We start from the raw sequence: 25,390 nt of genomic DNA, 5'->3' as shown, positions 1-25,390 counted from the left end.
CAGTGACCAAAGCAAAATTACTTCCTGACTGCATACTGTTGGCAACAAGAAAAAACTCACTGCCTAACTTGTAAAATTTCTACTGCCCCCATCAATTTGAATGTCATCAAAGACCAGCTGGGGCAAGACAGGAGATTTACAGAATACTGGAAAAAACACACTCAGGTAGATTAAGAAATCATGTTAAGAATTAGATTGTACACCCAGATTCATCAACTAAGAAGGGCAGAGCCATAGTTAAGACTTTGACAGAGAAAACGTGCCAAAAAAAAGTCAACCATATTAACCCCACTAACACTTCCAAATACACTCTCCTGAAAAGCTCTACTTCAGCATAATCTTTGTGCAACTGCTTATCACACATTTTAAACTGGGTGTAGATGGAACACACTTCATACAACTTACCTAATATTTTTGTCGTTGTTTAATAAGAAACGGCCTAGGATGTTAATGGCTAACACCTGCAGAAAGAGTTAGGGAAAGTCAGTGATCAAAAAAGCTGCTGGTCATCTTCATTGCTTCAAGATGATTTTAAAGGCAACACGTCAAAGTTAGTATTATGCTTCTTGGCCAAAAGCCTAACGAAGAACTCTGGAGCCTGACTAATCAGAGGGAAAGCCAAGACAAACACAGCACAGGCTCTATCCTGCACTCAATGAGAAAGTCTGCAGGAAGTTTTCCTTAAAAAACAAACAAGAAACTTTCTAAAGAGGTTACAGTTTTATCTACAGACATCTGTGGAGCTATCTTTGGGTGAAATGACTTTGCCTCATGGGTCCCCTACAGAAATTTCATTCTAATACAAGCTTAGACAAAAAGGCCATGGCAAAGGCAACTTACTCTCAGTCCACTCTCTGATTTTATGTCCATAATAGTCAGTACAGTTTCATAGAGAATGGCATTTCCCACATTTTTACTTGTTTCCGTATTAGTAGCAACCTGGAATAAAGAAACAAAAAAGTGACTCCACTGCAAACAACGTGGATCCCCTTTGTGATGTTCTGCAGAACAGGCAGTGAAGTTGAGCAATTCCTAGCAAACACACACCACACCTAGGAACACATGCCTCTGGCAACAAAATTCACCCCAGCATGGCAGCAGCTGTATCCTCACCAGTGTTGCTGAATCCAAATTATTAAGAAACTAAAAGAGAAACTTAAGCTGATTGACTTTGCAGACCTCACCTGTGCAAGTATATCATTCATGGCTTCACTAGAATCATCATCGTTTCGCCCTAGAATCCTTAGTAACCGCAGGATTCGCACCTGTATGATAAAATGAAGCAAGGAAAATCTCACTGGAAGAAGTGTTTTATACGAGGAGCATGAAATATGATATACTTCCTGAGGAGTGGCAAAGAAGCAAAACAAGATGCTGATTTTCCATTTAAAAACAAAATGACAGAAAAAGCAAGTATCATGGAATCATTCAGGTTGGGAAAGACCTCAAAGATCATGTAGTCCAACCTTTAACCAGGTACTGACAAGTCCGCTACTAAACCATGCTACTAAGTTCTACATCTACACATTTCTCGAAGACTTCAACCCTGGGCAGCCTATTCCAATGCTGTGCAGCCCTTTCAATGGTTCTATCCTCAGTAACATCTTTATGAACAGGCTAATGCTGTGCTCACACTAGTCAGAACTGTTAAGAGTACATATACCCCATGCCAACTGGGCACAGCCCTGCAAGACCAACACTTATTTCTTCTCCCTTTTGCCATAATTTAGCACAATACGATAGGCCTATTTAAACTAATTCAGATGTCTTTCACTGTGGTAGATGAAGAGCATTTGCAGAGTCAGCTCTAACATAAGGACACAACCTTAAAAATCAACACTGCCACCCTCTGGTAACTACCTTGTCTCAAAACTGGTAACTCCCTAGGTCTCAAAACACAGTGCCAGAATTAAAGCTATCAATTGCTGCTTGCATCAGTTCTTACCTGCAAAAAGGGGTCACTGATCCCAGACACATCATGCTCTGGTGAATAGCCAGACATGATAAGGTTCTTCAGAATACGAACTAATTGGGGAACAAGCTGCGAAGAAGAGAGTTGTCAGAAAGTGCACCTACTAAGTTCATTTCTCCTTCCCCCCCCCTAACTTTGAAGTACAGGCCTGAGGAAAAATCTCTCATTTGAAAACAAGTCAGTCTACAGATTCTTCCTCAAAGTCCAGCCTGTACATTTATAGATTATGTTACACAAATGCCTACAGTTTCACTATGGAACGTCTGGAAACAGTAAAGCTGGAACCCAAGCTCCATACTGCATCTTTAAAACACTAAAATCCACCAGAGCTCGACAGGCAACACCTAAAAGGAAATATCAATTTAAGGAACTCTCCTCTTCCCAAAATGAGGAACTGCCACTTTTTAAAATGGTGTTATTCCAAGACTGTGTTTGGGGGCTTTACTGCATTAGATCCTGATTCATTTTAGTGCATATGTCCATGTAGTAAGCACCATCTATTTCCACAGAGCATCAGACATAGCCAAGAGATGTGATCTTTCCAGGTACTGCTAAGATTACAGTAAAATATTAAGGATTGTTTCAAGTTTGATAGCTTCAGGATCAATTCTCCTCCTTTTCACCCCAAACTTCTCAGCAAAAGCTGCAATACTAAACTGACCAAATTGTTTGCTTCACTGCTGTTAGAAGAGTTCTGCAACTTAGCAGATAAACTGATTGATGCACAAAAATCATATGGACTTCCACTGTTCATATTAGAAGTTTCTTCAGAACTGTGAGGGCTAAAAAAAAAATAAAAAAAAAAACAACACACGCAGAAGCAGCTCAGATTCCTCAGATGTTGATGACACTGGTCTCCCAGTAGCCATCTATCCAAGAGGAGTAAGTGATCTTTGAAAACCTGTACACAGCTTTGAAGAAATGTTATCTATTTGCAAAAGTCTGGATCATCTCACTCCTTCCTAGGAATTTCCAACTATAGCTGTACCTCATCTGTCAGGGTAATTCTAAGAAACTGTAATAGCTGTGCTCTCTGGTATCACACCCACATCCAGCAAGTAATCAGTTGCAAGCAGAACATGGCAAATAAGCCAATCATTAAAGCATACAAGCTATAACAAAAAATTACTATTTATCCACAAAAAATTTCATAGTGACTACGAATAACAACATAGTCTCAGGGATGAAACAAGCCCATTGCTAACAAGTTCTATGAAAAACCTTAAGGCTGAACAAGAGAACATGATTTTTGATTAAACCATGAGAGAAACCTCTCCTGGTGGATGACAGATGTAGAGCTCTACCAATTTTATTCCTTCCATAGTTTCTTCTACCCTTCTCAGGGCTGATATTATTACAATAATGCAGACACTGGCTGGAGATGAAGTGACAAAATAGACAGGTGTTACAGCAGCTGCACTAAGCGGATTTTTCATTCCTGAAGCATGGCTAGCACCAGGAAAGCACCATTCTTTCTTTCAACTCCATGCATGCATGACAACTACATTTTATCAAAAAGTCTTCTACAAAAACCTTCCCAGCAATTCATCTTTCAGACGTGACAAATTTCCCCATCCTTGAGATTGGTTGCTCCTGCATACATGTGAACCTCAATGCAATCCCAAACTTGTAGCAAACTAAATTTCTACTGTATCAGAGATAACTTATTTTAATCACTTTTGAAAACATCAAATAAAAATGGTGCTTCTGATTTGGGACAGTATTTGCTAATAGCACAACACTATTTGTGGAGTACAACAGCTATATATGGACATAAAAAATGGGTAACATTTTGGGGAGTTAAGTCCTGTACTTTTGTGGTGAAGTGCAAGAAGAAAGCCAGCTCAGTTTCCCTGTTCTCTTTTTATTCCTACCTTTGCTCTTCAGGAATTATGTATTCCTTTGAAAACATGCATTTCATAATACACACAAAAGGAACCATGAATTTTTTATTATCTCCGCCTCAGAGAAAACCAAAGGATGCTGCAACATCTTCCCTCACAATAAAGTAACAGGCAAGTGGAGTGATCTGCTGGAGCATTCCTGGGAACCCTGATTAACATTTGCTTCTAACGAGAATGTTATCAGGACTGAGGACAGGACAAACAAAGGAAAACATTACAGCCATGGAGATCGGTTGAGGGCCCCTCACCAGTCTTCTGCGGTCAAATTACACAGATGAAAAATCAGTGATGGAACTGCACTTATTCTTTGCAGCACAGCAAGCCTCTCCTGCTCCCTTTTGTGCAAAAGAATTACCCAAACCTGCCTGCCCTATGGCAGACACAAAGTCCAGTTTATGGTGAGAATGCCCACTGCTGTGTGTGTGTGTGTAGAAAAACTTCCCTAGAATTATTCAAATGAGGGCTTAAGGAAAGCAAGCTTGTGTTTGGAGAAGGCCACAACTGAGATTCAGGGCTGTCATGGGTATGGAAGTTTAGTGACAAGACAAGACCAGCACACAAAAAGCATTAGACAAGTACAACTGATCTAAGCATTTGGCATCAATCACAGATGTGGCATTAACAAGTACCGCCTCACAAGAGGCAAACATCTACAGATTAAATGCAAGCATGCACCACCCACAAGATATAACTCTTACCTTTTCATTCTAACACACATCAGGATTCCAAACAGACAAAAGGGACAAAATAGACGAAGCAGGCATTAGAGACAGATTAATGTTATACCATTCACAGCATAAACAACCAAAGAGATAGCTAGAAAAAGGGTGTACCTCAAACCTAAAATCTGTGGACTCAGATCTTCTTTTACCAGTAAGGCTACCATTTTAACTGAGCAGTTAGTAGCAGGGATGGCTACCTTCAAAATGTTTCTAGTCCCACTTTCACTCTCGATTCTGCTCTGTTGTATACATCCAGAACAAGGGAAGATGCATGCCAAAGTACTAAGATGCATCAAAGGATGCGCTGTTTGAAATCCCTAATGATATAGACAAACCAAGGAAGTACAGTAAAGTGGGCATGCAAATAAATAACCTCCCTTGAGACACTTCAGAAGAGCAATTGGACAGTTCTGTTTATCAACTTCATTGAATTTCTACTTTGACCACAACTCCGAATGACAAAAAAAAAATAATCAATGAATTTTTCAGATGTCCTTTCATTGGTAGTCTATACTATGGCAATAATACTGCAAAGCAAATACTGCACAGCAAAGCAACGTAAGGAAGTTTGTGCTAAGAGGATAAAGAGAAGTAAACATTCCTAATCAGAGCAGGAGGAATGATGTTGACTCTCAAAACCTTCAAGTGAAAATGGAAAATGATGTAATACAGCATGCACCAGAGATGAGGTATCTACAGAACTAGAACTTTCATTGGTATTTTTGACCTGAGCTTATAAGACTGTGTAGCAGTGGTTAAGGCATTCAAGTGTCAAGGGTCTTAGTTTTTCTTCTTTGCTTTGTGTTTAATAGATGTGCAATTCCTAATGGCACTATGAAATTAGCTACAAAGAGTTAAAAAAACACTAATGGAGTATCAGTCAAATGAGAGACTGTAACTAACTACAGGGTGAGTTTCATACTGCAAGTTCTTAAGAGTGATGTTTTATAACTTACCCCTTCTTGAAGGGGACTAGTGCTAGATACCCAAAATTTCCCAACATTTTTCTTATTATTTTGATAACAAGCAGACAATACCATCAATTTATTCACCTAAATTGTTTTAAGGATTTTATTTTAAAAAAGGTGCACATTGCTTTCACTTTGGAAATTAATAAGAAGTATTCCTCAAAAACAAAATGCCATGAATATTAATCCTGCAACGTTATCAAATTCACACTTACCTTTCTAAAGTGTGCAAGCATGTCTGGACTTCTCTCACACATCTCCGTGAGGAGGACTACTGATGTGTGTAGAACACCTAAAAACCAGGAAAAAAAAATCTGCATTTTGCAATTTCATTGACTCCAGACAAGTGACAAAAATCATAAAGAAATTACAACAAATGATATAAAACATCCTCCTCTTAAATCTAATACATGTCCCCAAAAGATACTTGAACTTGCAGCTGTGCCCAAGAGAAAGTTGATAGTAATGTGCTTGTCTCTGAGGAGCAGCTAAAGGTCAAAAGAGAACACAAGCTGTCCTTGCACACTGCTTACAGAAACCTACATATTAAATATACTGTCAGACAGTAACAAACAGGCTAACAAGAGATCTGAGATGGGCAAAAACATTTTGATTGCATTCATTGTATGTGTTGGGATCCTCCTGCTTCCTGATTTCGTCTTCTGATTTGGGTACTCTAGCCAAGCTTATGTGGTCTCAACTAGGCCTTCCTTGGAAAGTCTTCAAAACTCAGTATGGGAGACACACAAAAAAACTAAAACAAAACAATAACAACAGAAACAAACAAACAAAAAAAAAAACACACACACACTTTGAAGTCCTTTTAGGCAGTATGCTGGATAAAAGTCACAAGCTTTCCCACTCCACCCACTCTGAAGTGGGTCAAAAACAGTGAAAGTGTACATGGCATAGGTGATGAAAGAAAAGTCCTGCTAATTACCAGTCATAGGTCCCTGCCTTCTGAATGACATATGCTTTCGCTGCATACCAGGGGGAAGAAAAAAAATGGAAAATACACCTCAAAAGTTCCCTCCAAACAAAAGGCTTCATTAGCAAGTGTGGCAACTGCAAAGAATGGCATAGCCTTGCTAAGCAGGCTCAGACATTACCATGGTTCTTTTCATTCAGCAAGTTTTTGGTGGCTGGCAGGAACATCTCCATAAGTTCAGGCACCTTTCTGATAACGTGAACAGCACACAATGCTGCCTGTACAGGAAAAACAGTTCATTTAGTACATAGTATAATGATAAAGACACATTTTGAGAACATCTAGCACAGTAGGAATTATCACAAATTTCATCATATACATAGGCTTGGAAAGTTTACAGTGTATTTTCCATCTCTCCACTACAAGTGATACTAAATAGCACTACAGAAAAGAGTTCAATAAAACTTTCACAGTTGAGGAGGAAACAAAACCAGCACTAAGCTGCAATGTAATACTTGCATTAGAAATAGTTCATTTATAAGTTATTCATTTCAGAAGCTATATTAACTGCAAAGCAGCCCTGTATTTAATAAGGCTACTTAAAATCTGCCAATGTTACGAAGGGAGAGGTTAATGCATTGGAAGCAAATAACAAAATTTATGTCAAATTAATGGCTCCTTTTCTTTCCCTTGAATATCATCCCCTTCCCCACAAAACAATTTCCTCCTTCAGGTAACAGGTTCTATGAAAAAAAAAAAAACAGTACATAACAAGCTTGCCCACTTAATCTACAGTACAGAAGCAACCGTACTCTAGAAGACACTTTTTTTTTTTTCTGAAATTGCTTGATAATCAAGTGCACTGGCTGCCTCTTCCCAGAATAGGGCAATACCTCTTAGCATTACTTTCTCCTAAAAATCTCATTGCTGCCCCTGCCCTCCCTCCAAGACATAATAATGAAATAAATTTAAAAGAACAAGGCTGATTACATTTTGCAGATGTTTTGTCCCACTTGTTAAGGAAGTTAGACATTTTCTAATTGTTTGCCCATTTCAAGTCCTTAACCTGTCATCTCTGATCTAATCTCCAGTAGTACCTAACATGTTCAAATCTTCAGATATTAGTCTACACTATTAACGATATACTTATTAATGATGGACTTATCTGAGAACATATTGAAATAAAACTAATGACTAGAAGTCTAGGGTTAATGCCTGTGAACAGGCAGGCACTCACATTATAATCAATAACCTTAAGGTAAAGAATACGAAATTAGAAACAAATCCTCATCTGTTGGAGGCTTGACTTCTAGAGGCTTACACATTCCTGCTATGCAGAGACAGGGATTTGGCCTCTACCTATCTCACACACCGGGAACACTCAGCCAGTGCTACAAGCTGTCTAGTATTCCAGTTATAAGCCAGGTATCCCATCAAACTTGAGTTTTAATTTGTAACAAAGTATTCAAAAGTACCTTCTTCCTAAGATAGGAGTTGGAAGTTTTGAGGAGCTTTTCCACCTCTCCCGCAAGGTCTCTACACATTTCTGAGGAGCCCATGCAGCCAAGGGTGCAGAGTGCCAGCCCCTGCACATATTGCGTGCTATGATTAAGGTCACTGTAAAGGAGAATAAAAATAGTCAATCAGCATGCAAACAGAGAGCCTGAATATGGAAAAAAGGGCATCAGGTTATAGTCATTTAGCCATCTGCACACATGAAAAAGGCCTCCAAATTCTCAGCTACTTGGGAGTATGAGTTAGGAGCAACATAAGCTTGGAGTGCATGTACCATAGGGTTTTCTATTACTCATAGGTAGAATTTTCAAAGGTAGATTTGGATAAAACTATCAGGTGGACATCTACTGCTTGAGCTGAGAAGAGGGAAGATGACACAGAACTCCATTACAGCTTCTACAGTAAATAAAAAACTTTGCAGCTTGCAATTTGCAAACAGAAAAGAACCTAATATCAAGCACAGCCCTGCAGTGACTTCGCAGACTGTTCCAGTTTAACCGTGTTCTTGGACAGGCTTCAGCTTCTGTTTTCTGTTTATACACACATTGTTATGTAGTTTCTGTGCCATAAGTTTTTTGTGTAGTTTGCCTTGCATGTAATGTCTTAATTCTAACTGTCCTTCCTACCTCCCATTTATTTGACTGTTAGGACTAACGAATGATGAGTTGTAAAGCTTCATACGGATCTGGTCATGAAATAAAACCTTAAAGGGTAAGAAACAATACATATGCCCTTAACATGCTAAGCTTAGCATAAATTATTTCATATTATACTAAGACTTATACACTGAGCACAAATACTAAGTCAGAAAAAAACAAATTCAAATTTACAAACCAAACAATGTATAAAAATCTATGTAAAAAAAAACAACACAAAACAAACAAAAAATACCATTACTCACACAGCTTATAAATAATCTAGAGTAATTTTAACAATCCTAACTCTTCATATGCCAATGGAAGATGCAAAATGCAGTCAATAAACGAAGCCCCCTTTCAGTAGACACTACTTATCAGGTCATCCACCAATGTCACACCAAGTACAAGACAATGTGGCTTCCACATGGAAATCCCAACAGCTTTTAAAACTGATTTCTAACCACCTTCCATCAAACTACTTGGTATTCATGTCACAACACCCAGGATTCATTCACAAATGATGACAAATGAAGAAAGTAAAAATAAGATTTCTAGTTTGGGAATCAAGTTAGGGATTGCATGATGGGAGAGCAAGGGAAGGGAGCGGTATGTAACCAAAAGTGCACAACATGCAGAAAAGAAAGCGAGCATTCTGTTCGTAACATCAAGTTATGGCAACATGCAGATGCAAAAGCAGGTAACATGCCATTAAACATGTTGATCTTTGATTCCTTCCTTTAAAAAGTTTTTGGCAGCTATATATACTTGTGCATATAGGAAGGATGTGCTTCAAAGTTGCTCACTTGTTTGCATTGAAAATCTAGGTCTTGCTATAAGACAGTGATAAAAGCAAGACAAATAATGGTAGTTATGGAAGCCAAAGAAGAAAGTGATAGACAACTCACTGAGGTGGTGCAAAGCTGTCTATCAGTTTCTTGAGCTTCAGACTGGCCCATTTCAAACTCACTGCACCCTTACCATACATTTATTTCAACAAACGATCAAAAATGTGTTAACCACAATCAAGAAAGGTGTTAACCTAGCAGCTTAGTTCTAATGGAAGAATCTCACAAGCACAACATTCCAATGAAAAAAATATTTGACCAAATGTCTATTTCCTGGACACTAGTAGATTCTCAGGCCCACAGCTTTGTCAAGTTTATTTTCAAATATTTTGAGGCCACAGCCTAACTGATCAATCTTATCAATGCTTTACTTGCTATTACCTAAGAGGATTATGTTCTAAAAGTAAACAATATAGGCACACCAGACACAACCAAGCACGCATTTGGATAAATCAGCTAGACCCCAGTTGTTCTGCTCCTGCCCCCATCCATCTTGAAAAGTAATATCCATCATTGGAAACACATCATCTCTCATTTACTAAACTATAATAAAAAGCAATCCTGGTTTAGTAATATCTTGCTGGGAGGAAAATAAAAAATCCTTATTTTCCATCACCTCTTGCCTAATTTTCAGCAAGATACCAAGCAGACAGCACATTCCAAGTTGCTGCCTTTCTTGCAAGGAAAATCATTCATCAGCACTGTTAGATCAACCCAAAAGAAAAGGCAGCATACACAGCCTTGATCTTTGAAGTCAAAAAAAAAACAACTCTTCAGAATTCATTAAGTAAATAGAACAACATGGCTGCAGAAACAGATATGATTTTGTAACATTGGATGGCCAGTCTCATCCATAATGTTTTAGTAACATTATAAAAAATCAAATCAATATATTAAGAGGTGTGGGACCTTCAGTTATGCTGCACTACTATCTGTTTGTCTGACTCTTTCCGACTGCAAACTGGGAGAGAATTAATTAAGTTTACAGACATGGAAGAGACTTCTTTAAAACACGAGGTTGTCTGCACTGGCCAAGGAGCTTATTGTGATCATTACATATTCCTGACAATTTATCTTAAGATGACCTGAAGAGTAACATGTATTACCATTCTAAAACAGCAGCTACATCAAGTATTATTTGCCATATGTACCTCTTCAGAACCAATGCAAGTTTGTATTCTCTTCCCTCTAAGGAACCTAGAGGGAATCATCCAATTTAGTACAATTCTAGAACAATCTTTTACAGTCAACTGTATACAATAGATGGAAGGAACCAGTTTTGTAACACAAGGGAAAAAAAACTAAAGTACTCAAAATATCAGGAGTATACTTTCAGATTCTGAAGCCTCAAGCATGTGTTGATGGAGAGAGAGCTGGTACCCTTACTTCTTGATGCAATTGGTCATAAGAAGATGGACATCCTGTCTCTCATCCAGCAGCAACATGGCACCTAAATACCCAATGCGCTTGTCTGTGAATTTCTGAGAGGCAATGAGCTTGAGGCACTCCAACTGGAAGAAAAAAAAAAAAGAATTAGGTTAAACTACTAGTCAGCTGGAGGAGAAAGTTTGATGTTTATCAATTTAGGTCTCTGATAATGCATTTTAAAAATTACATTTTATTCTCATTTTGGTGATATGGAAAACAAAAAAAGTTGAATGACTTCTCAGCAAGGCAGCAACAAAATTAGTAGTAGGTCCTATATCTTGAAGTAACCAGACATTAATGATCTTCCATTACCTCGGATATACAAGACAAGTGGGATCAGAGCACAAAAGTGAAAAATAACACATTTAGAGACAAGAGATCCATCAATAAAAAAATATAAATAAATAATTTTTAAAAAAAATGAAGTTCTGGAAATCCAGAGGATGGGTCATGTTTAATATGCACTGGAAATTTTTAGCACATCAATGGATATATCTGCCCACCAGAGAGAGGATCAACGCTCTGTTAAGCTGTCAAAACCAAATTTGATGATTATAAGCTGTAACTAAGTAGCTAGCTAGGTAAACCTTGGGTACAGTCAGAGATAGTTAAGTTTTTATGCTGTTCCGTAACCACTATCTGAACCCCTAAGGTTTAACTAAAATCATATGCATTGCAGCACTACAAGTTTCCCTTTTGCCACATAGAAATGTGCCAACTGTGTTCAAAAGCATAAAGGAGATTCCTTAGATAACATGCAAAACTGTCACTTGCACTCAGCTGACTTCAGAATTTGTTAAGCAATTTTTAAGCTTAGCCTTTTCTTAGAACACAAATACAGACTTTCTGACATGACTGCACTAAAGTATATTTTTCTAACAGATGATTAGCCAGGTATAATCCAGTCTCTACTTTCCAGACAAAATAGCAGAAATGGCTTCTCAGAGCAAGTAAGAAACCTGTCTTCTCACAAACACATCCCATAAGGCCATTTAACAGATTAAATGGGGCAGGAAGTAAGCATATACAATGGATGTACGGAGGGGATCAAAGATTCCAAAAAGTTTGTTGTAAAGGACGTGAAAGGGGCATGCATAGGCAAAAATACGAGGTAGCATGAAAAGGTTTTCATGGACCTTAGCTATAGGGAAGCTTGAACAGGACAACAGAGCACAGGTGAGATGCAAGAAGCATACACCCATCAAGAGGGTAAAGTTGTACAGGATGCTGGAAATCTGGTAAGAAAAATTTAAACTGAAATGGCAGAGAGAATAAATGCTATGGTCTAGCCATAAGTTCTCACAACTGCACAGAACCAGAACATACAACTCAACTATGCAAGAGGTTGCCACACATGAACCAGACAGCTAGTGGTTTGTGACAAACCGGTAAGAAAAAACTTGAGAGAAACTGAGTTCGGTTTGCTAGGTTTAACTTGGCTGAAGATCTAGAATTAAAAAATACCTCTGAATAGTAACATCAGTCATCCAAAAGGAGAACTGAACTCACATGAACAGACAAGATCAAGCAGGCACAGAACACTACATATTTACCTCTTATCTTTCCAGTGTTTTCTGTAAGAAAATAATGCATCTCTGAACCAACATTCTTTCCACAGCTTACAAGATGCTTTCTTATACAAGCCTTAGCAAAATTCAATATAGAACTGATGGCCTCTAATCTACAGTGTAACAGCTAAAAAAAGTAGAAGATGAACAACTAAGGACAAGCAAAAGGAAACACATGACTGCACATCAATGACTGATACTTTCAGTACTTCTGAATTTGAATGACATTAATGAAATTTACCTTGTGAAAAGCTGACAAGCTCTCTTCACTTGTGTACAAATACATGCAAACTAGCTTCATGCACAGCACTATTGAGTAACACAATCAACTGAAGCTCTTACTAGGTTTAATTAGTGGAAAAAGTCTTTATGCCACTATAACCACTTCACTGAAAGGAACAACAATTAAAGTTTACTACATCGTTACAGATACATCAGTAAAGCCTGATATATATAGAGGTATATAGCCAGACTACAACCCACAGAAGTTTTTACTGGCACAGATGATCTTTAGACCAGAATTCTTTTGCAAGTGGAAATAATACATATGTATTTTTAAAGTAATTTGACCATTTGTCCAGGATGTCTGGCTGCCTGATACCTTCTAATCTTACACAAATGGCTTCTGCACATGCTCAAAAGACAGCTTGCCACACAGTGCATCCCAGCATGCACTGGCTAAATATAGCACTCATGCCCATATTTCTGTACAAGATTTCCTGGGTCACAGTTGAGAAATCCTGCCTTGGAAAAAAGGAAGTGAATGGCTGATCTACTTCTGACACATTCTCTAACCTCTCTTTTATTACTGGTTACCTCATCCACACCACTAGCTGTATTGGGTTTACCTGGCAACGTTTTGGTAGCGAGAAGCTGCAGGGGTGACCCATGTTGGAGCAGTTCTTGAAGAGCTGCTGTCTGTGGGAAGCCCACAGAGAATCGGTTCAGGAAGGATCCCATGCTGGAGCAGGGGCAGAGAGTGGCCGTGAAGGAGCGGCGGAGAAGCATCAGGGGCTGAACACAGCTCCCACTCCCCGTTCCTCTGTACCTCTCGGGGGTAGGAGCTGGAATTGGGGGGAAGGTTTTTTTAGTGAGTTCCGCTCCCCCCCACCCTCTGCTCTAGTTTGTTAGTAATAGGTAATAGATTTCATTAATCTCCCTATGCTGAGTCTGTTTTGCCCGTCACAATAATTGTTGAGTGATCTCCCCATCCTTATTCTCAACCCTTGAGCCCTTTCCATTGTATTTTCTTCCCCTTTCCCACTGAGGGGGAAAAGGGAGAGAATGGCTGTGGTGGAGCTCAGCTGCCCAGCTGAGTAAAACCATCACACTAGCTCAAGTCAGATGTCTGGTTTCATCTTTAAGACAGACATGGGTCTAACAGTCTGTGGCTCTCCTGTTTTTCATCAAAACTTATGTCCTTACTCATTTATCCTGTCACTCTCAGAAACTTATTGTCTATAATGCTGGACTGCCTATCTCCAAGATTCTACTGCTGGAATAGCATCTGCCTTCAACAGCTCCCCAACCCAGTCAAGCTTCTTGCTATTGAGAAAGAATGGAGATCATATACTCCACCTACACAACATAAGTACTTTGAAAGACTCCTTCCAGTTATAAGCACTGAGGACACGTTCTCAGCCTTGGGCCCTATAACTTCCTGAAAGTGCAAATTACAAACTGTATGGGAAACAAGGCCATAGAATGGGATGATTCTGTCCCCAGAACAGTCAGCATAAATGTTTGAGATGTTTGAGCAACACCAGCAGTAAAAGATATAACCTGTTTTATTCTTTCTCCACTGAGACCAAAGAGGTAATTTACCATTACCAACCAAAGCAGAAATTGAAGAATTACTCATCATCCACACACAGGATTAAATACTTGACTAACAATGAAAAATAATTTAAATAAATTTAAATATACTCCTAAAAACAGATTGAGTGTAAAAATTATTGATGATGCTTATCTGTATTTTTATTATTATTATTGGAGCTCTTAGTTTCTTAACATTTTTGACAGGATGTTTCTCTCTTAGACCAGGGAACCCTGCCATGTGTAGTACTAAGTACAGGATAATTCACTTGCTCTGAAGCAACAGCTCTTTATTCTGTGGGAAGAATCCAATGATATATAGTAAGAGAACTCATCTTAAACTCAAAGCATAGCCCAGACTTGCTCTTTAACAATAAGACTATTTGAAATTTGATTTATGTAGTTTGAGTTCATTGCTTTAGTGAGACATGCGGATCAGTCAATCCAATCCAAATGTGTAGACTGAGGACATGAAGGTACTTTAAGGACTACAGCAATCTGCAATTTGATTGCCTTCTTACTTGGCTTGATGGAAGGCCTAGGTTAGACTATGACTAACAGGATGCTTACTGACTTCTAAGAAAAATGGACTATGCCTCAAATACTAAGTAAAGTTCAACTTGAAGAACATTTTGTAGCTCAAGAATTCCATCTTCCTGTCTCCATTTTTCAAAATCTGACTGAGAAACAGTGTGTCAAAAATAAACCAAGAGAGTAGGAAAACCCATACTGGCTTTCTCCAAGTCACTTCAGTAAGATGGGTATAAAGAACACCAATTTCTTATTTCTGGCAACAGACCAGCTATTATCTTCCTAGAACAGATTATTTTAGAAGTAGAACAGTATAGAAACTCCTTGGAAGCATCTGGTAATTTCCAGAGACAGAACTTTGATGTGCCATTTTGAACCCATCTAGAAATAGCCATACTGGACAATGGTTTAAGAACTATTGCTCTACAGAAACATGGGCAACGAGGAGCACACAGCCTGGCAAAGTCTGACCAACCCTAAGTTTCGTAACAAAATATGTAAGAACAGGTTCCAAACAGCAAATGTCTATAACATAGTCAAAACTAACTAATGCAGATTCAGAACGTGAGTGAAAACAAACATCAAAACATCAAGGCAAAACTGCAGCTAGGAATGCTCTAATTTAGTCAATATACCCAAAATACATAAAGCATACTGGTACACGCACATAGCACAGCAAGCATCAAAGACTAACCTACCTGTCCGAAATGCGCAGGGTATCCCAGCATGTGCATATACAGCAGCTTTGCCACATTTCTGCATCGGTATGTGTTATCTTCCTCTCGGAAGGATGATCGGATAGCAGCACACTCCTTTTGAATCATCTCACGCTCTTCTGCCTGGGTTCTTGCTGTCCGGATGGTCCGGATCAGCTCCCGCAGTCTGATGGGGGCTGGCATCCTCTGGGAGGAGAAGGAAAGATATCCGTAAGCCGCCTTCTACTGTATCCGATGGCTTAATAATTGTCTCATACTTTAACATAAAGTTTTCTTTCTTCCCATACAATTATATAAATAATTAAGAAAATACAGGCTGCTTCATCTGTATGGTTAAAAGTAAACTTGAAAAACAGAAGAATTTATTGTACCTTCCAGGAATATACATTCTCACAATGTTTTGAACTATCAAACGAACATAAACATGACTCCTGATCTGAAACAGGCAGAAATGGTATGCAAGGTATGCTCTCATGTTCACATCATCTTACTCTCCCCAGGGAAGTCGGGCTCAAAGAGAATTAATCACAAAAATCGTGACAACTTGAGACAGAAATTCTTTACAAAAAGCAATGCTATTTACTGACTTGCACAAGATGTTAGATAGGTGTTTCAAATAGCTGGGCTTCAAAAGTCCTGTGGACTTGTGTCATGCACACTTAATACTTTGAGTGGTGGAATGCAGCAGAAAAAGCTGATGGAAGAGTAATGCTATCTGTGCGGATATATTTTGGAATCAAGTTGACACTGTACCTTTATTAGGCAACAGCCAGAACGATTCTTTCTAAAACAAGCCTGTCACTGTATGAAGGACACTGCAGAAGAAAGGCATATTCTACACAGACTTCAAGTAGTTTCACTTCACCATATGGAACAGTGATGATGCCACCTGACCTACAGAACAATTCTCTTGAATATTCTTCAGGAGAAGAATTACTCTCAAACGAAAGCCAAACTTTAAAACTATGTTTAACAGTGCTGCACACAACCTTTCAGAAGTAGCTATGCTGTCATATTTATTTGCATAAAATGTCTTCTCCTTTTACTCCCTCTTATTTTCCTAGTGATGTGTAACACTCGGTTTGAGGTTGTGGTTGCTACAAAGTGCTCAGCTGGTGTTTTTCATGTAGCAGTCTATTAAACCCCCAAATCTCTTTCCTGGGTGGCAACACTCTGGTTAGAGTCCATCATTTTTAAGCCTGGATTCACCTCCTACTCCCACCCTCACCCCTCAATATACCTCTCAGATATTTTGATATGCCCTGCTTTTGTTAGAAAACTGGGGAGAAATTAATAAAAAATAAAAGCACTACTGAAGGTACATTCCTCTGCAGTCTACAGGTAGTAGTTCCATAATTGTTAAGGTGACTTATGAGCAGGCTAATGCTGAAAGAGGTGCTTGATTCCACTCCTTCCATCGTTCTACCAGCAGCCTGCCTGGGACACGGCATGCCAGATAAGGCAATCTAAAAAACAGCTTATTTTCCTTTCAACAGAAGCAGTCTTCAAACAAAACAGTTTGACTTGTGCTGACACAAGGCAATGAGAACATACAACAACAGGAGATCTGAGATGCAGCAGGGAAGAGGTGAAGCCTTCCCTCCTGCAGTAAGCAACACAACTGAAGTGCATACCCATGAAGAGGCTTTAGATCTGAAACTACTGTTCCTGAGAATACAGGCAACAGCTAGTACAGGTTAAAATCATGGGGGTTTTGCTTGTTAGCTTTAAGCAGATACTTCTTTGCAAACTTTCTGAAACCCTATCATATAGTCTGCAAACAAAATTAAGATTGGTATTACTTTGCTTTGATATCACAGGTCCTGTTGCTTTCACACTACATTTGAAGGGGTTATAAATTGCACAACACGAGTTTGCCCTGCCTGTGACTTGTTAACAGCAGCGCTATTTTCTTGGCCTGTGCCCAACAAACACCTGTGGTAGGCATGTCTATTGAGAGCTTCAGCACATCATTGTCAGTCTGGCCCTGTATGTCAAAGTAAAACAACAGACAGCCAAAATTATTTAAGCCAATGGAACAGCATCAAATGAAGATACCACAATTCCAAAGCAGACCTTTATAAGAACCTTTATTTTGCATCCTTCACCAATCTAAGGCAGGACTCCCTACCTTACTGAGGCAGCACAGAAAATGAAAACAAACAGCTGCAATCTGGTATGATGTCACTCTGTCATCATCCATTCACTGAAAGAAATGTATAACCTATACTTACAAATGCCCTTACATAAACAAATCAACATACCACACTGTAAAGATTACTTTTCCTCCTCGTATCACAGCAGCAGTAAAACAATGAACCAGCATATCAGAAAGCAAAGAAATGAAGAATAAGAGTTTTACTCAGGTTATAGCCGATTAAAAGGTTACCTCCTTTTTCATCTATTTGTGTAATATACTAATATGCTGTTAGTACAGACGCAGTCCAATCCAATTTCCTCAGAGCAATTCTATCTCTCACACAAATCCTGCCTGATAAGGAGAGAGAGATTCAGAAGTGCTCACAAGGAGGACAGCATGAAGGGCAGAAGATGAAGCTACAATTTATTTTCCAACATTTAGAATTTCTGTATTTGTGCTGCAACTTCACAACCATACTCCTTTTTTAATCAATAATTTAGCATTTTTTAAATACATCTTTCAATTCTTTCCATAAAAAGAAAAAAAATAACACTCACATCTACAAAAAAATGCTCACTCTCACAAGAATCACTTCACACACTTACTCTTTGGGAGTTGAGATACTTTTTTGTGCACTTTTTTTTTAAAAAGCATTTCAGTACATAGTAATTGCCATGCAATGTAACAGGTTGGCTTCCTCCTCCCTCCCTATAAGAAAGGCTTTTCTTGCTACCAAGAAATTCTCACAACAGGCATTTTGTTTTCCACCCTCAACTGTAAGTCTAAGATTCTTTTGCATGCCAATAAACTGGGAATCTCATCTAAGTTTCAGAAATTTCAGGCAAGTGTATACAGCAGTTACTGCAGTCATGAAGAGATTTAGGACATGAGAATACTTAAATTCAGAAGTATTCCAGAACAGATTAATATTTACTATTATTAACCATTCCAAAGCCTATTATAATGCTAACAGACCTTTAATGTGACACACCTTGGGTAATTCCTGCTGAATTTCTACTAAGCATGACTGTATACACAACACAATGTGCATACACCCAAATAGTTTAAGCAACATGGTGAAGCTTATTAACAGACTGCACAATCAAATATGCGTTGTCCTCTATTGATGCAGAACAGGGCATAAAGGGGAGATGGCAGAGAACAAGAGCCAACCATGCCAGGTAAGGCATGAAACAGATCTAACCCAGTTTCCTGTCTCAGTACAGAAAGCAGCAGGTGCATAGGGGAAGTAACAGAGAGAGGGTGTCTCCTCAGTATCTTAATAACTGATGGGAAAAGAAGTGCATCTCCTCAATATCTCAGTAACTGCTGAATGAAAGAAACAGGGATGTCTAAGTAGAAACTTTAATGTACTGCCTGTTCATCTCTTCCAGCACTCAAAGATGAGCAACACATGCCCCTTGGTCATCAAGCAAAGATCCATAGCTTGCAGGGCCAGAAAAGCTAATCATCCTAAATCCAAGTCATCTGAACCAACAAACCAAGTTTTGGGCAGGTATCACAAGATTGACAAAATGTCACTCAGAATCATTTTTTTTCCCTTCTCCCCTCCCCCCCCCCCCCCCCACACACACTGATTCATATAGCTCTTTGAGGATTAGAGGATCATATATGTTTTTGTACTCAGAACGGTGACCCAAAAAGACACCAACAGCAATTCCTGTACAATCCCAAATTCCTCTGGATGACTCCTATCCAAGGGGCAGGCTGTAACTTAATAGTTAAGCCCACAATGCTAGGACTTGAATGTAGTAAGCAGCATGACTGCAAAACATTAGCACATATTTTGCAGGCTTGATGGAAAAAAATAATAATCAGAAGAGCTAGAATGAAGCAACAAGGTTACATGGATATTCCTGCAGGATGGAAAACACCTAATTCACGCAAGATAGCAACTACTTTGCATGATATATATCTAATCAGCATGCACTCTCAGGCATTCAGGTAAGGAGACAAAAGAAACACTAAGAGAGAGAGAGAAGACAAGATTGCTCTGGCTCCCTTTTCTTGTTCCTTTCAAGTATATATAAACGTCCTCTCCCTTTAGTCAAATCACCTCCGAGCATTATTTGTATATTAGTTTTCCAGGATTGTGAGAGGTTGCAGAACAATAGGAAAGAAACATTTTTCCACACACATTCTGCCAAGCAATCCGTGACTAGAACCTGAGCATAGTGACAAACAATAACAGCTAGGTAGGCATGGGGCCTCCTGGGCTCCATGGTTACATAGCTAGTGCTCGAGGAAGCAGCAGCATAATAAAAAGCACAAAGAGTGAAAAAGGACTCCAACAAGCCCCCCAAAATGATTTACTGCCAAATAGTTTTGATTTCCCTGATCGTATGAACGAAGTATGGACAACACGCAGCATAACCATACCATGGCCCTGCCAAGTCAGTGGAACCTTACAGCATCAAAATTCCACTGGGACTTGACATACAGATTTCACTAAAGGTAGGAATTATGGGCATATATTAATAACCTGTTTATTGATGAGAGCTAAAACAAAAAGAATATTGCCAATTCACAAAATCAAAATATAAATAGGATTAAACAGCATAGAACTTAGAAGAACTAAAACACGTAAGAAGCAATCTACCGATTTTGACTATATAATTTGTCTTGAAATTTGAATCTTGAAATTCACACTATGAACCATGCAAAGGATTAAGGTAAATCAGCTTGAGGTGACAACTATGAAGCTATCAAATAAACTGCCATGAACAATGAGATTTTACAGACCTCTATATTACAAAAATGCATTTTATTGCACTAGATGACTAACAGAGAGGAAACCTATCATCTGGTAACAGCAAACCTGAAGTATAATTTTAGCTGGTTAAACACAGCTTAGAACTTCCTTCAGAGTAGCAGGTCTTGTTTTTCAGGATTAGCTAACATTCTTCCCCTGGTACAGGCACATGTTTTTATTCCTTCATATCAACATAAATGACAATGCAATTTTTAAAAGCAATCACCTCTTTCCTCATTTTGTTTACAGTAGTAGTACTCCTTGGCCATTTCTTTGCTACCTACAAGCTCTGGGAATCAGGGCTGGTCCCTGAATACCTGGAAAAAATCTTAGCTGTTAAGTTTACAATATCTGGTATGATCAACAGAATTTTTCTACCTCATCAAGTCTGCTTTATCCTTCTTATTTTGAAGGCATTAGGCTTTAGTATAGCCTACTATCAAGAAGATCAGAGCTTCCTAAAAAGTTCCTAAAAAAAGTTAGACACTTAACTCAATTAGCTCCAATGGTTAGGTGGTTGGTGTCTAGATTCCTTGAAACATTTTTTTTCCTGCTCTCTGGATCTTATAAAAAGTGTTAACTCCGGGATTTGCCTTCCTCTCCAGCTCATGAGTTCTTCCCCTGAACAAACTAATGAAGAAAATATTCTTTCTTCATGCAACTTATTCTCAGTAAATTATCCAAAAGTAGAAAGAAATTGTTAATCAGGAAAACAGAAATCATACTGTATTAAAAACATTTAGTTTTAGTCTAAATTATGTCTCTAAACAGCTATTTTCTCCTGAAAAAGTATTTTACTAGTTAAGTTTGTGTTGTTTAAAATTTGAAGATTTTATTTAACAAGCCATTACTCCAAAAGTATGTAAGTATAAAACCTTGATAAAATCCTCCCTGAGAATACAATAACATTCAAATACAACTGTTCACCAAACAACCTTTTATATTTGCAAGCAGCACACGATACAACCGAAGTCCCACATGTAAAATGCTAAAGTGCTTCGGTCAAGCTACATTCACCTATCAGGAACTGCAGCATAAAGACTTACAATCCTTAAACATGTAATTGAGTTGAGACCTGCCCCTGGGTAATCCATTCAGAAATGTTAGCCTATATCTTAAAAAAAAAAAAAGTTTTTGAATATTTTAATGGAATCTTAAAAAAAAAAAAAAAAAAAAAAAACACCACCACTTAAGAACTCGTTGAGGACAAAACATCAGACATGTTTTTAAATTCCATTGTTATTTCGCCTTGAATTCTGGAAACAAAGACATGAGACCCATTGAGGCTCATTGAATAATTTTAGAATGGCTCTACTGTTTGGGGAAAGTAGCCTAAATTTTCAATTCAAATAAGGTGCATACAATTTTCAGGAAAATCTATAACTGAGTATTTCTGAGCTTGGTTCATCCTAAAAAGCAGACCAAGACTGTAGAAATATACATTTTCAAACAGATCTAAAAAATAGATAATAAGTTGCTCTGTCCCAACGCATCTATAAGCGATCACACTCCTAAGAAAAAAACACAACCCACCCAAACCAAACAGCTTTTAGGAAGTTACATAATTAAAGCCTGACCCAACTCCAACTGAAATCAGTTAACAGAATTCCCCTTCTTGCTTCAGTAGAATTGAATCAAGCCTCCTGAACACAAAAAGAAAGCATAAGATATATCTAGATTGTATGAAGGGAATAACTGCAGTGGTTATCCACAAAACACCGGCAGCCTAAACTCCACAGCACTACGAGCACGCTTTACACTACTGTAAGATACTTAAAAGAAAAAAGCACACACACACTGACAGTAAAAACAGAATTAAACACTACAAATAGAGACCAATCTGGGGGCGGGGGTTGATTGGTGTATAGTTTAGTGTTATCAATATATATGTACGGAAAATATTAAAACACCTAACCAAGCAACACTGTCAACATCATTAAGGGCAAAGGCAACACAAGAGAGTTAAGAGATAAGCAGCCAACCATACAACATTCAAGGGGGAAAATAATCTCTCTTGAGAAAAAGCTATTTAATAGAACAGAGGGAACTAATAAGTAATAAGCAACATCAGGAAACCAGTAATAAATTAAGGCAGAGGGTAGTTTGATACAGTATGATAACACAAGGCATCAGTATTACTTTGCACTATACAAAGATAGCTTGGAGAAAAAAAAAAAAAAAGGTCAAGTATGCAAAATATGCCTTAAAAAAAAGAGCTTAAAAGCAGTTTGAGGGGCAGCGATGATTCCATGTCCAGGTGCATTTAAAGAACAGGAAGCGTATCGTGAGTGTAACAGAGACGGGGGGCAGGAGAGGACAGTGACAGAAGAGACCTACAGTTTGAAATCCTATAATTCACCGGGCTGAACACAGCACTACTTCTCTTTGTTTCCTGCAGCTACACCCAACAACAGAATTTAGTAAGACTAGGAAAACACTTCTGATGAAGCTCCCATTCCTGCACGATGGTACATATACACCAAACCGCACAATTCCTGAACTGGCTTTAAAGGATGCACTGAGCTTTCAACGATTACAAATATTAGCCTCTTAACACTTATCAAATAAAAAGATAAAACGTTTTCTTAAGAACATAATTAATGAAGCATTGGAAGAAGAGTTAGCACATCTACACAGCTGATCAGCATGATAGACAAGATTTTTTATTTCAGATTTCCTGGCTTCTGTTTTCATCCTTCAATCACCTTTGAGCTACATACACTACACCTTTGTATTTCTTACCTGCTTCTGGATTCTTATTTTTATCTTTACATAATCTGGTTATTTTACTTCTTTGAAGAGTTATTTTTTTAAAAAAAAAAACAACACCTGCTCGCTACTACCTTGCGACAAAAACACACATCTTGCTTTGTCTTGGTAAAGCCTAAGGAAAAATGAGACACCACATTTTTTCCATGCATTAATACAACTTTGCAGTATCACCAGGTAACTTCAGCCATGTCTTAGAAGTTCTTATCTTGTATTTTACCTACAGCATCTCTTCCAAACATCAGACAGAGGCTAACCTTACTACTAGTAGTGATATTAGCAGAGATTTGCTTCCACTCGCCTTCTTTTTTTGATTAACACCCTCATCATATATTCACTTACTGACTTCAAAGCTCTCATCAAATAGAGAAACACTACTACCACAATAGACCAGATTGTTTTCCTCAGAAAACACCTGAGTATCATATAGAACAAATTAGTATCACTTTCAGTAGGAAGAGTTTGCCCTTTTAGTAAATCAAAAAAATCAAACAGCCCATCTCTGAAACAGTCTGAAGTTATACACAACTCAAAAATAAATGTAAATATTAATGCAAAAGAGGCACTTCACTGAATATGAGCAACTTCAGAAGCAATTAAAATTTTTATTAGCCCTTCTACTTTGAAAGGCAACTTTCCAAATCTGAACTGCATTAATTAGTGCAGTCTGTCTGCATGCCTAAGAACAGACATCTTCAGTTCCTCTGCTGCTGTTGACAACCATTTTATTCCACAAATAAACTTTGTGATCTCATTAGTTTACAACTATGAGAATTCAGAACTCTGTATGCAAAGAAGCTATCAAGAATCAGAACATTAACCTCCTTGACTCGTTGGCCAGGACACTGCAAACAAGGATACAGAAGGACCTCTCTACTCTTATTACAGCACCATTAGAAAAAAAAAGTAAGATTTGCAGTCACAGGAACAAAGGAAGAGACTGCTCTTCTATCAAAAAAGGAAGGAACCCGAAAGCTATCTTATGCACAGGGGACAATAAAGCTGAATCCCTCACAACACAGACTTTCTTTCCCTTTCTCAACTCACGGGAATTTAAATACCTTCCCCTCCTTTCTCTCACCATGGAAGAAACAAGGGGATCACACTGCAATCTGTCTCAGAAAAACAAAGTCTCTTGCCTTCCTTCAGCTCTCACATATCCAAAAAAGTTTTCAAATTACATGCCAAAAAAATAGAGTAGGCAAAAGGAAAAAAAATCGGCAGTAAAATGGCACATGCAAATAAAGAAAGGAAAAAACTATGAGTATAGTTTAGAGAAAGGGGGGAGAAATGTAAAAGGCCATAAGAAAAAGAACCAGATATACACTATTGAGTAGAGTAAGAACAGGGAAAAAAAAAAAAGGAAAACTAAACAACTCAATCTGACGTTTTAAATGCGAGATGCAAGGGGTTCTATACAGAGAAAAATATGCATGTATTTTACTTCATTTAAGCTACTATGTGTCAAATGCACTTTCTGGTATTGCAATAAAAATGCCATCCCTCCAAAGCGGTTCCACTGGAACTCCATACCTTTCCATTAAGGCTTCAAGTATCAGAAACTAAAGCACACCACTAGGCATTTAAAAGCATCACTTACCATGTAATAAAACATACAAACGTTTTGTTCACAAACTTTCAAAACAATACCTACTATTAGGAAAATTCATCGCTTGTCTTACAGTTTGTGAGAGGAGGAAAAGAGAGAACTCCAGCCTTGAGAAAAGGACTTGAAACTGTCTTTAGACCAATTTCTCAGTAACGGTAGACAAAGCTAACACAAACCCAAAGCTGCAATTTACTGAAAATACTTTTGGCCAGAAACCAGACTTCTTCCTCCACGAAAATCCACGCATCCACAACACAACGCACTAACACCTTAAGAATTAGGATCTCACTGTAAAGCTCTGGGCAGTTGTGCAGCACAGGCAAGGAAAGTCAGATCCAAACACACAAACTACTTTTTGGACGCTAAGGCCCTCCAGCGTGAACAAGGTGAGGCAACATTTCCTCCTGGCAGAGCTCGCGCGGCGGGCCTGCGCTCCCCGCTTCAGGAAACGCCACGCAGGTTACCGAGCCCCCGGAGCAAGGCCGGGGGCAGCGGGCAGAGCCCTGCCGGCCGCGTCAGCGGGCAAAGGCCCGAGCCCGCCGGAGGCGC

General features: G+C 38.5%; 1 protein-coding gene across 2 annotated transcripts in view; it reads right to left on the bottom strand.

The window, feature by feature from the left end:
- Positions 1–24,128, bottom strand: part of AP1G1 (adaptor related protein complex 1 subunit gamma 1) — a 43,830-nt gene extending 19,702 nt beyond the window's left edge. The window contains exons 1-11 of one of the 2 annotated variants that reach the window (XM_035336642.1): positions 24,124–24,128; positions 15,533–15,736; positions 10,879–11,003; positions 7,970–8,111; positions 6,676–6,772; positions 5,782–5,858; positions 4,575–4,583; positions 1,946–2,041; positions 1,185–1,265; positions 841–939; positions 406–461 (exon numbers count right to left, since the gene is read on the bottom strand). In XM_035336642.1, coding sequence (XP_035192533.1) covers positions 406–461; positions 841–939; positions 1,185–1,265; positions 1,946–2,041; positions 4,575–4,583; positions 5,782–5,858; positions 6,676–6,772; positions 7,970–8,111; positions 10,879–11,003; positions 15,533–15,736; positions 24,124–24,126 — 989 coding nt within the window. In that variant the 5' untranslated portion in view covers positions 24,127–24,128. Of the gene's footprint in view, positions 1–405; positions 462–840; positions 940–1,184; positions 1,266–1,945; positions 2,042–4,574; positions 4,584–5,781; positions 5,859–6,675; positions 6,773–7,969; positions 8,112–10,878; positions 11,004–15,532; positions 15,737–24,123 lie in introns of those variants that run through there. The other variant, XM_035336641.1, reaches the window with a different exon arrangement.
- Positions 24,129–25,390: the final 1,262 nt, after the last annotated feature.

This window comes from Oxyura jamaicensis, chromosome 11 (assembly GCF_011077185.1).
Source record: "Oxyura jamaicensis isolate SHBP4307 breed ruddy duck chromosome 11, BPBGC_Ojam_1.0, whole genome shotgun sequence".
NCBI lineage: Eukaryota > Metazoa > Chordata > Aves > Anseriformes > Anatidae > Oxyura > Oxyura jamaicensis.
Note: the sequence above shows the minus strand (reverse complement) of the source record. Positions and strands in the feature narration are given on the sequence as shown.